We start from the raw sequence: 12,437 nt of genomic DNA, 5'->3' as shown, positions 1-12,437 counted from the left end.
TGCGCGACATGACTTCCCACATACAAACCTACGCTGACTATCCCTAATCAGCCCTTGTCCGTCTAAATGCATGTATATCCTATCGGTCAGAATGCTCTCTGATAAATTTCTAACTACAGATGTTAAGGAAGATGTACAGAGGAAGTAGTTGAGGCAGATACTATAAAGGCAGTTAAAAGATACTTGGACAGGTACATGGATAGGAAAGGTTTAGAGTGGTATGGGCCAAACATGGGCAAATGGGACTAGCATACATGGGTTATCTTGGTTGCCATGACGAATTGGGCCAAAGGGCCTCTTCCTGTGCTGCAAGACTCTATCTGATGCAGACATGCATGACATGTCAATTGCAACACCAGCCGCTTACTGAAACCACTGCCATAAACAAACCTTCTATTTATATAATAGATATGTAATGGTTTAAATACCGGCTGCAGAGCCATTAACTCTGCTAGCTGCTGGGAAAATCAATGATTGATACCATAAAAGTGCAAGCGTACGAAACAGAAGCTGTTGTGTTGTTATTTCCTGGGGCCTACTCTGTCCTTCAATCCGAATATGGCTGACCTTCTATCAGCGTCACTATTCGGCATTAAACTCAGGGCAGTTGTCATTAAAATATTCAGTGGCCGGGCCCTTTTAACTTTCTTGAGTAGAGAATTCACTACTATCAGTCTGCAGTAGATGTCTGCATAACCTGCATCGAATAAATGGGCACACCTTTGGAAAGGAGATGAGGAGGAATTTCTTTAGTCAGAGGGTGGTGAATTTGTGGAATACATTGTCACAGACGGCTATGTACCTTGTACCTTCCGAAGAGTCCACCAGGGACTATACTGGAAGTTGGTCAATTTTTACATTTTTATCAAGCCAATTAACCTACAAACCTGTACGTCTTTGGAATGTGGGAGGAAACCGAAGATCTCAGAGAAAACCCAAGCAGGTCACGAGGAGAACGTACAAACTCCATACAGACAGGGCCCGTGGTCGGGATCGAACCGGGTCTCCGGCGCTGCATTTTGCTGTAAGGCAGCAACTCTACTACTGCGCCACCATGACTGTCAAGGCCAAGTCAATGGCTATTTTTAAGGCGTATCTTTAAACTAAACTAAACTATGACAGTACATCATATTCAATCACGTCATCTAACAATGTTTAATATTCTCACATATAACATCTTATGAAAAGCCAGTTCATGACCAAATACACACCACTCATAGGTTCCCCATTATCTATTTGACTCATTCCAACCTCAAAAAAATCTCAGATTGGTCAAACCCTCTCAGATGAATCATTTTGTTTCTGCTCAATCCTGGTATTATTTCCTAAGTGCCCTGATACAACTTCTTTATAGGTTCTAGCATTATCCACACTCAGTCTGATGGATCTTTGTCTCCCTTCCTGTCTCAAACATTTAGTTTAGAGACACATCATGGTAACTGGCCTTTCGGCCCACTGAGTTTTTGCCAACCACCGATAACAGTTCACACCAGTTCTATGTTATCCCACTTTCTTATCCACTCCCTGTACACTAGGGGAAATTTACACTGACCGATTAACCTACAAACCCACCCGCCTTTGAGATATAGGAGGAAATCAAAGCACCCAGAGGAAACCCTGGCGGTCACAGGGAAAACGGGCAAACTCCACACAGATAGTGCCCGTGGTCAGGATTGAACTTGGGTCTCTGGTGCCTAAAAAGTGGGGCTACATTTGCAATCTTCCAGTCTGTGAGAATCAAGGGGATTTTAATGGCAACCAGCGAGTCAATTAGTTATCAACAAAACAAAGCCATCTTTTTCATAAACTTGGGATACAAGTATCTGCTTGTAGGAATATGTTGACTTTCATGCCATTAATTTATCTATGATTATATTTTCATTCTTGTAGAATCATTCCTGTGACTAGTAGTGACTAAAGAGGAACTTCTTTAGTCAGAGGGTAGTTAATCTGTGGAACTCATTGCCACAGAGGGCTGTGGAGGACAAGTCAGTGGATATTTTTAAGGCAGAGATAGACAAATTCTTGATTAGAATGGGTGTCAAGGTTTTTGGGGAGAAGGCAGGAAAATGTGATTAGGAGGCAGAGATCAGTCATGATTGAATGGCGGTGTAGACTCGATGGGCTGAATGGCCTAATCGACTCCTATAACTTGTGATCTAGTCATTTTTATAATAAACTTTAGAGCTTATTTTTTAAGTCTTACTTTCTATCCCAAACCATTCAGTTGTAGGTTTTTACTCTAAAAGTACATTTTTTGCCCTAAATGTTTAGGGGCAGCACCGTGGAGCAGCAGTAGATTTGATGATTTACAGAGGTAGACCCAGGTTCTATCCTGAGTATGGGTGCTGTCTGTACGGAGTTTGTGTTTTCTCCCTGAGACCACGTGGGTTTTGTCTGGGTGCTCCGGTTTCCTCCCGCATTCCAAAGACGTGCCGGTTTGTAGGTTAATCGGCTTCTGTAAAATTGCCCCTGGTGTGTGGGATAGAACTAGTGTACAGGTGATAGCTGGTCAGCACGGACTCGGTGGGCCAAAGGGCCTGTTTCCATGCTGTATCTCGAAACTAAAGCCATTCCTCTTTCTGACATGGAGATCCATAGATAGTTCTGAACCAATACTTCCAAAAAGGAAAGAAGAAAAAGCACAAAGTACCACAGAAATAAGATGGAAGATAAATATCTGAGCATTACCTGCAACTTACATTGGGATTTGTTGTTTGAAGACTTTACCAGTTTCCCTTTCTCAAAAGAAATCATTAAAAATTGTGCTCCAAAAAAAATGCAGAAACAAAACCATTTTATCGAAAGCAAGAGATGTTTAGAAGTTACATTTCCACATTGAGCTAGAAAATAATTTTTATGTTGTCAGTATTTTTCATCTTAGAAATACACATTCCTATTGAGGGAAAATAGGATTAGTGTCGACACAAGGAACAATGAATGGGCAAGAGGGTCAGCATAGAAACGGAAAGCCGAAGGGCCTCTTACTGTGCCGTAGGTCTCGGGGGTGTTCTAAATCTGCAACTGTGTAATTGCTTTAACAAAAGTGACCAAATGTTTGGTCATGTTGCAATTTACAACAAGCCCGAGTCCCGCTGTTCTTGGTTTTATTTATTTAACCGTACATGTCATTAGGCTGCTTCTGAACTGCTGTGTTTCGGTGTCTATTTTAGATATTTTTAAACTGTGGTTAGCTGCTTTAAATGCCTTGCACGGTCTCTCGGACACGTACTTCAAATAGGTCACACCAGATCAAAATGCACGTTTCAAGTTAAATTCTACCAGCCACCTCATACAGATCAGTAGTCGTTGCTGCCAGTGATCGTGTGAATCACTGGCACCAAACACTGCTCATCTGTACGATTGCAGCTGGGAATTTACGGCAGACCACTTTCTTACCCACATGCTAATGTTTCAACTTGATGCACAACCGCATAGAAGACATCTGTAGGAAGGAACTGCAGATGCTGGTTTATACCAAAGATGGACACCAAATACTGGAGTAACTCAGCGGGACAGGCAGCATCTCTGGAGAGAAGGAAATAGTGACGTTTCCTGTCTGAGGAAGGGTCTCGTCTCGAAAAGTCACCCAGTCCTTCTCTTCAGAGATGCTGCCTGTCCCGTTGAGTTAATCCAGTATTTCGTATCTATCTGTGTCTGTGAAAAAAATACTTGGTCAATAGAAATATTAAAAATAGATGTAAATGAAACCACACTTTAAAATAAAAACTTTGCAGGGTATTGTGAGAACGTAGGTTTGGAATTATAAAGTACTTGTTTACAACCCCATCTGTTGCATTGCCTGCTCAGGAGACATTTCTTTTGCTGAACAAACTCAGTCGACGGCAGGGTCAATGAGGAGCCGAGCTAATTCTCTAAATCAATAGCGAAAGGGGAACAGCTGAGACAGTTCATTTCAATTCTCCATCCCACTCTCAGACCAATCTTTCTGCCTTTGGCCTCTTCCAGTATTCCAATAAAACCCAACCTAAGTTTGAGGAACTGCGCTCTCGTTTTCTGAGTCAGCTCAGTACAATACTCATGACTCAATGTCGATTTCAACAATTTCAGATTATCTTCTACTTCAGATTTCCTGTAACTGTTAGATTTCTGTTTCAGCTTTGTTTGTATTTTCGCCTCTCTGTTCTCTTGCCCACAGCCAACAATGGACCATTGTGGGCTCCACATTTCCTTGATCAATGTTACTTTTGAATGAATATTGAATGTGGGAAGAAAGAACTGCAAATGCCGATTTAAATTGAAGGTAGCCACAAAATGCTGGAGTAACTCAGCGGGACATGCAGCATCTCTGGAGAGAAGGAATGGGTGACGAATGGATGAAGAAGGGTCTTGAGCCGAAATGTCACCCATTCCTTCTCTCCAGAGATGCTGCCTTTCCCGTTGAGTTACTCCAGCATTTTGTGTCTACCTTCGGTATGAATATTGATTCCTCTAACTTCAAGTCACCCTTGCTTTCCCTCTCTCTAGTTCTCCTGATTAAATGTTACTGATTGTGTATTGCGTTGTCACCTTTCCCTCATTCCTACATTTACTTATCATCATCTGCTTTGATCTGTCGTTTTGACATCTTACCCATATTTCTAGACTCTCAGTCTGAAGCAATGTCTCGACACGAAACCTCACCCATTCCTTCCTTCTAGAGATGCTGCCTGTCCCGCTGAGTTACTCCAGCATTTTGTGTCTATCTCCGTTGAGTTACTCCAGCTTTTTGTGTTTGAACCAACAACAGCAGTTCCTTAGATAGACACAAATGCTGAAGTAACTCAGCGGGACAGGCAACATCTCTGGATAGAAGGAATGGGTGACGTTATGGGTCGAGACCCGTCTTCAGACTCGCATCTGCAGTTCCTTCCTTCACATTATGTCTACCCACTTTACATGTACGCCAGCCAGATAAACTGTGATGATCAAAGCCCTCACTATCTTCCTGATAGTTTTTCATTGCCACCAGTCAACCTTTTTGATCTCCATCCTTGCAGACATTCCTTTAGCACACTTCTTATCTGTATGTTTAAAATGTTGATTTCTCATTTTCAAAGTTCTGATGAAAGGTTTTAGAAATATTTACCCTGTTCAAAACACAATGTGCGGGATGTAACTCAGTGGGTCAGGCGGCACTTGTGGAAAGATCTCCCATCACAGATGCTACCTGACCTGCTGAGTTCCTGCAGCACTTTGCATTTTGCTCAACTTTGCAATAGTTCCCTGTGTTTTAATTGACGGTGTTTTTTTCTTCACGGCTGCTGTCTGATCTACTGAGCGCATAAGACATACTTATAGGCTCTGAAGAAGGGATCGGACCCGAAATGTCACCTATTCCTTTTCTTCAGAGAATCTGCCTGACCTGTTGAGTTACTCCAGCATTTTGAGTCTATATTACTGACAGCACATTAGTTTGTATTGCATAGGACACAGTGTTGGAGTGACTCAGCAGGTCTGGTAGCGTCTCTGGATGGCATGGATAGATGGAGTTTCTGCTTGGGACCCGGTTTGAAGAGGAGTCCCGACCTGAAACGTTGTTTGTCTATTTCCCTTCATTGATGGTGTCAGACCCACTGAATTTTTATTTTTGAAATAAACTTTATTCAAAATTAAAACTGTGTATAAAAACTCTTCATCCATTCTCAGTGTCTATAAATGTGACAGGGTTGTTTGCTGAGTTACCCCGGCAGTATGTGTTCATGATTCCAGCATCTGCAGTTCCTTGTGTCTCCTGTTTGTACAGGTATCACAATTGCTTACAAGGTCAACAAACAAGCCAATAACCTGAGAACCATACGCCCGCTGTACCCACAGGCCACAGCAGGGGAGAAATTAAAAGTGCACAGAGCTGACCAAGGAAAGCATGCAAGCAAGACGACAGCAGGGGAGGGATTTAAAACAAAAAGTACACAGTGCCGACAAGGAAAGACAGCAACAGGGGAGACATTTCAAACAAAAAGTGTACTGAGCTGACAGGGAAAGTTTGCAAGCAAGATGTCAACATGGGGGGGGGGGGGGGGGGGGGGGGGGGGGGGGGGAGGAATTGGAGTCATAGAGTGATAGTGTGGAAACAGGCCCTTCGGCTCAACTTGCCCACACTGGCCAACAATGACCCAGCTACACTAGTCCCACTTGCCTGCGCTTGGTCCATATCCTTCCAAACCTGTCCTATCCATGTACCTGTTTAACTGTCTCTTAAACAATGAGATAGAACCAGCCTCAACTACCTCCTCTGGCAGCTTGTTCCATACACCGACCACCCTTTGTGTGAAAAAGTTACCCCTCGGATTCCTATTAAATCTTTTCCCCTTCACCTATGTCCCTGGGTCCTCGATTCCCCTTCTCTAGGTAAAAGACTGTGCATCTACCCGATCTATTCGTCTCATGATTTTGCACAGTTCTATAAGAATCCCTCTCATCCTCCTGCGCTCCATGGAATAGAGACCCAGCCTACTCAAGCTCTCCCTATAGCTCACACTCTCTAGTTCTGGCAACATCCACGTAAATCTTTTCTGAACCCTGACAATATCTTTCCTATTGAAAGGGAAAAGTGAACTGATCTGACAAGGAAAGTTTACAAACAGGACGGCAACAGGGTGGAGTGGGGGAATAAGCGAGTTCAGTATTCCGACTGCACATGTCCAAGTCATAGGTCACTAGCTTTAAACATTCTCGGCAGCTGTGATGCTGTATGTGTGCAGGCCTGCGTTTCATCCGTGGTCAGGTCGGGTCTCTGGCGCTGTTGAGTTGCTGCTGGGCTGTCCCTGTCCCCTCCCAGCTGTCCTGTCCCTGTCCAGGGGAGGATGTGCTAGCTCCAGCTTGGCTCTGCCTGCCCTGATGGGTTGGCTGGCAGCCCGGGACTGGCAGAACGCCAGCCTGGAGCCAGCATGGGGGGGGGGGGACGCTAGCTCCGGCTCGGCTCTAGGAGGGCCCGTTCCCCGGCAGGCTGGGGACCATCGACTGCGTCTCTCGCCATGTCAAGTGGCTATCGGTTGGCCCCCTCAGTGCTGGCGGGGGCCAAGCGACGGACATCGGCTGGGTCTCTATTCCATGGAGTGCAGGAGGATGAGAGGGGATCTTATAGAGCTGTACAAAATCATGAGAGGAATAGATCGGGTAGATGCACAGTCTTTTACCCAGAGTAAGGGAATCGAGGATCAGAGGACATCGGCTGGGGTGCACGCGGGTTGCTGCGGTTGGCTTGGCGGGTCAGGCAACACCTCTGGGTCTGGACCCGAAAGGTCACCCATTCCTTTTCTCCAGGGGTGCTGCCTGTCCTGCTGAGTTGCTGCAGCGTTTTGTGTGTGACCCCGTTGATGGCTGGTGCTCGGCTTTCGCCGGGGCCGGGAGGTTGGCCGGCGGCCGCTGGGTGGGGCGGGGGGTGTGGCTTCCGATCCTCGGCCCATCGGAGAGCGGGTTCCTCGGGAGTGGAGCGGGGTAGGGCTGGAGTTGGCGCTTCAACTCTGCGCTAGCTGTGGGCCTGGGGCCGCCGCTGTTCTGGGCAGGTCTGGGGTCGCCCTGGACGTCTCCGGCCACTCCCCTTGCATCGCCGAGGACCCAGGTTTGATCCTGGCTGCGGATGAGGCGCGGGCCTGTGTGCGCGCAGCAGCACAGCTGCCAAGAATGTCTCTCCACCGGTCCAGTCTCTCCCTGTCTCCCACTTGCATCTGCCCCCTCCCTCGCTGTTACACCCTGCTATCTGGCACCCCCTTCCCCAGATTAAATATTTTTTTGCACATAAATTATGAATAAAGATTAAAATGTATAGTTTATACAGCCAGCCCTTCATTCGATTTTTCTTTATCGTGAATGACCTTTGACAAATACCCATGATTCCTTGCGTTTTTCGGAATACTGAACTCGCTTATTGAAAGCAAGTTTGCAAGCAAGACGGCAACAGGGGAGGGGGGGATTAAAAGTAAAAGATGCACTGATCTGACAAAGAAAGTTTGCTAGCAGGACGGCAACGGAGGGGTGGCAGTTGAAAGCAAAAAGAAGTACACTGATCTGACAGGGAAAGTTTGCAAGCGAGACTGAGCTGACAAGGAATGTTTGCAATCAAGACGGCAGCAGGGGAATTGAAAACATCACAAAAAAGTGCAGGGAGGAGAGCTGAGAAGGAAAGGTGAAAAAAAGACAGCAGCAGGGAAGAAATTTTGATGAGAAAGCATGCAGGAAAAATGTTCCTGATGTTGGGGGAGTCCAGAACCAGGGGCCATAGGTTAAGAATAAGGGGAGGGGTGAGCCCATTTTGGACTGAGACGAGGGAAAAGAAATTTCAGCCAGAGAGTTGTGAATCTGCAGAATTCTCTGCCACAGAAGGCAGTGGAGGTCAATTCACTGGATGTTTTCAAGAGAGAGATTTAGCTCTTGGGGCTAAAGGAATCAAGGGATATGGGGGGGGGGGGGGGGGGTGCAGGAAAGGGGTACCGATTTTAGATGCTTAGCCAAGATCATATTGAATGGCGGTGCTGGCCCGAAGGGCCGAATGGCCTACTCTTCCCGCACCCCTATGTTTCTGGCGTGCGCCGGCGCTTGGAAGAGCAGTTTAAATTAAACCACCTCCAGTTTAAATTCCATTTGGAAGACCAAGAAACCAAGCAGGAGCAGCAGGCGGGCGCATTTGCAATTTGATTGACAGGGAGGCCAGGCCCCGGGGAGGAGGAGGAGGAGCGCGCGCGCTCGCGGGCGGTGGAGGTGTTGGGGATGCGCGTGCTGGCGGAGGAGGTGGTGCGCGCGCGCGACTGTGTGTGTGTGGGGGGGCGGGGGAACGCAGCGCGTGCTGGTGCTGGTGCTGGTGCTGGTGCTAGTGCTGGCGGGCGGGGGAACGCAGCGCGTGCTGGTGCTGGTGCTAGTGCTAGTGCTGGCGGGCGGGGGAACGCAGCGCGTGCTGGTGCTGGCTGGCTGGCGGGGGAACGCAGCGCGTGCTGGTGCTGGTGCTGGTGCTAGTGCTGGCGGGCGGGGGAACGCAGCGCGTGCTGGTGCTGGTGCTGGTGCTAGTGCTGGCTGGCGGGTGCCCGGGGTCGAGCGGCCCGAGTTTGACAGAGCGCGGGACGAGCTGACGAACGGCCTGACGCTGTGCTGTCCGGTACCTCACACGACCGTGTAACCGCCCACGTCAAGGGAGGAGGAGTAGTGTGCCACCAACTTTTCGCAAGGGCAGAAACGAAGAGTTTGACCAACATTTTTTTTTTTTTTTTTTAATTCTCCTCTGGTGATTTTATTATTTTCTTGTGTGTGGTGGTGTTGGAAGAGGGGGGCGGCGACGGCGGCCGTTAAACGACGATGTGTGGAAGCGGGGGGGCCGAGCCTGGACTGCGTCCCGGTCCCTCGCTCGGCTTGTGAGCTCTGACAGGAGGAAACCTGACACAAACTCTATCGCCCACCCAGTCTGTCTGTGTCTCTCCCTCTCCTTCCACTCTCCTCACCTTCTCTCGTCCCCCCCTTCACCGGGAGCCCGAGTCCCGGACACTCGGCGAGGGAGCCGGCGAATAATGTCTTCCTACGTGGACCTGCTCTTCAAACAAGTCCTCATGAAGAAACCGTCAGAGAGAAGCCAGCAGGTAATTTCTTGCTTTAAACAACTTTGGGAGATTCCTTACTTTCCGCAGCACGAGTTGGGCGCTTAAAGGGAATGTCTCTCCCTTCTCCCGGACCTTTAATTTTTGAACACGCCGACAGAATAAAAACCCTTCACCATCTGATGAGGGATGCAAATTGACCTGCGTGTAAGCAATGTGCGAAGTTCTATTTGCAAAACGAAGTTGCACAACTCCAACGAAAAATAATCCGCTGAGCTTTGTTTGTCACCTTGAACAATAAGTATTTTGCAAACATGCTGAATTGAGAAGTTCTGTGGCACAAAAACAAAAATAAAGTTGTGTAGAATTTATTAAACCTTGAAAGCAATGCCCCATGTCCACATTAAATCGCGTAATCCATATACAATAGTTACCTTATTTTACTTGCAATATAACTCAGCAGCACAAATTTGTTTTCTTTTCAGTAGGTAAAGGTTAATTTCATTTTTTGCTTTTGTTTTAATCAGTCTGGTGAATAAGTGTTGTACACTGGTATTTTAATCTTCCTGTGTGAAATCTGCCCTTCAAGAGCTAAACTTTGAGGTCAATATAAAATTGCGACTATAGTACTACCACAAGGTTGTCATTAGTTTCTCTCCTTTTCTATATTTGCTTAATACAGTTCTTCCAGCAATCTAATTCAATTGTAACAAATTTAAACTTATGATTCAGTTTATTATTGCTATACAGTTTTCCATCTTGTATTCTAAATCAATGGTTGAGGTTATAATGTAAGGAGAGGACATTGCAATTCATACGTGACATCTTGATACTATGCATTAAACAGGAAATGGTGTTGGGTAGCAAAGATGAGCGGGAAGCAAGAGGATTGGGTAATGTTTAAAGAACAACAGAAGATAACTAAAAAGACAATATGGGGAGAAAAGATGAGGTACGAAGGTAAGCTAGCCAAGAATATAAAGGAGGATAATAAAAGGTCTCCGGACAGCTGGGATGGGACGGGGACGGCGACGGCCCAGCAGCAACTCAACAGCGCCGGACACCCTCTAGTCCTGACAGCACCCTCGTAAATCTTTGATGATTTAGATGAGGGGATTGGGGGTAACATTAGCAAATTCGCAGATGACACAAAGTTGGGTGGCAGTGTGAACTGTGAGGAGCATGCTATGAGGATGCAGGGTGACTTGGACAGGTTGGGTGAGTGGGCAGATCCATGGCAGATATATGTGGCAAAAACAGGAAGGCAGATTATTATCTGAATGGTGTCAAGTTAGGAAAAGGGGAAGTGCAACGAGATGTGGGTGTCCTAGTTCATCAGTCACTGAAGGTAAGCATGCAGGTTCAGCAGCCAGTGAAGAAAGCTAATGGCATGTTGGCCTTCATAACAAGAGGAGTTGAGTATAGGAAAAAATAGGTCCTTCTACAGTTGTAACAAGGTTCTAGTGAGACCACACCTGGAGTATTGTGTGCAGTTTTGGTCTCCAAATCTGAGGATGGACATTCTCGCTATTGAGGTAGTGCAACGTAGGTTCACGAGGCTAATTCCCGAGATGGCGGGACTGTCATATGTTGTAAGAATGGAGTGACCCAGTTTGTATACACTGGAATTTAGAAGGATGAGAGGTGATCTTATTGAAACATATAAGATTATTAAGGGATTGGACACTAGAAGCAGGAAACATGTTCCCGATGTTGGGGGAGTCCAGAACCAGGGGCCACAGTTTAAGAAAAAGGGGCTGGCCATTTAGAACGGAGATGAGGAAAATCTTTTTCACCCAGAGAGTTGTGAATCTGGGGAATTCGCTGCCTCAGAAGGCAGTGGAGGTCAATTCGCTTGATGCTTTCAAGAGAGTTAGATAGAGCTCTTAAAGATAGCAGAGTTGAGGGATATGGGGAGAAGGCAGGAATGGGGTACTGATTGTGGATGATCAGTCATGATCACAATGAATGGCGGTGCTGGCTCGAAGGGCCAAATGGCCTACTCCTACACCCATTGTCTGTCGCCTATTGTCTAGAGTATAATGAGATCTTGAACAGGAATAATGGACCAAAGGCTTCTTTCTATATTGTGTGGTTCATAAAACTGATCAAACATTGTTAAAGTTTCTAATAGTAAATGTGGTGTATATTATAATCAACTATATGGATTATACCTTGTCATCTTTAACATTTGTCAACGTTTCAACTTTATCCACAATTACACTGTTCATCTTCCATAAACTGCACCTAGCATTCAAGATTAAATGCTTTTGGTGGGAACATTTTGTAATGATCACTTTGTAATGATCAATGTTGGACAAAAGGCACATTGCTTTAAAAAAGATTGTGCAGTTTTGTAGTATATTAGTACAGTTGTTAAACTGTGAACTTGCAAGCAAGTTTTCTTCACAAAATGATTTTTGAATGGTGTTGAACAGATGATTATAAAATACAGTCAGAGGAATGCGAAGCCAGAGGAAACTGGTTTAGGCCCACAGGAGTCCCGATGTGCGAATCGCTCATCTGACCTGGGAATAAGGGCGACAGGCTAATCGAATCATCTAGTACCTGGTTTTCTCTGAAGTTTCTTTAATGGAGGAAGATTCAATTAGGAAGGTTCAATGCAATATGTTTAATCCAGTAGATAAAACAGAATTATAAATCCGTTGAGCTGTCATTATTAAAGAAGTATTCTGTTGGTTAATTTATTGTACATTCAACTTGGTAACAAATATCAGGTGATGAAGGATTTCGGCTATAAACTGAGATTATAGCCGAGAGTCAGGAGTGTCAACTTTTTAGCCGAGAGTCAACTTAAAGTCAAGAGTCAAGAATGTTTGATTGGCAAAATGCTGGTTTAACTCAGTGGGATAGACAGCATCTCTGAAGAGAAGGAATGGGTGACATTTCAGA

The 12,437-nt window shown here is 45.9% G+C and overlaps 1 protein-coding gene across 8 annotated transcripts in view; it reads left to right on the top strand.

The window, feature by feature from the left end:
* Positions 1-8,956: 8,956 nt before the first annotated feature.
* The window catches only part of LOC129701809 (rap guanine nucleotide exchange factor 6-like), a 286,480-nt gene continuing 282,999 nt past the window's right edge, over positions 8,957-12,437 (top strand). For all 8 annotated transcript variants that reach the window (XM_055643264.1, XM_055643261.1, XM_055643263.1 and 5 more), the window contains exon 1: positions 8,957-9,566. In XM_055643264.1, coding sequence (XP_055499239.1) covers positions 9,498-9,566 — 69 coding nt within the window. In that variant the 5' untranslated portion in view covers positions 8,957-9,497. The remainder of the gene's footprint in view (positions 9,567-12,437) is intronic.

The sequence above is a fragment of the Leucoraja erinacea genome, chromosome 11, assembly GCF_028641065.1.
Source record: "Leucoraja erinacea ecotype New England chromosome 11, Leri_hhj_1, whole genome shotgun sequence".
Lineage (NCBI taxonomy): Eukaryota > Metazoa > Chordata > Chondrichthyes > Rajiformes > Rajidae > Leucoraja > Leucoraja erinaceus.
Note: the sequence above shows the minus strand (reverse complement) of the source record. Positions and strands in the feature narration are given on the sequence as shown.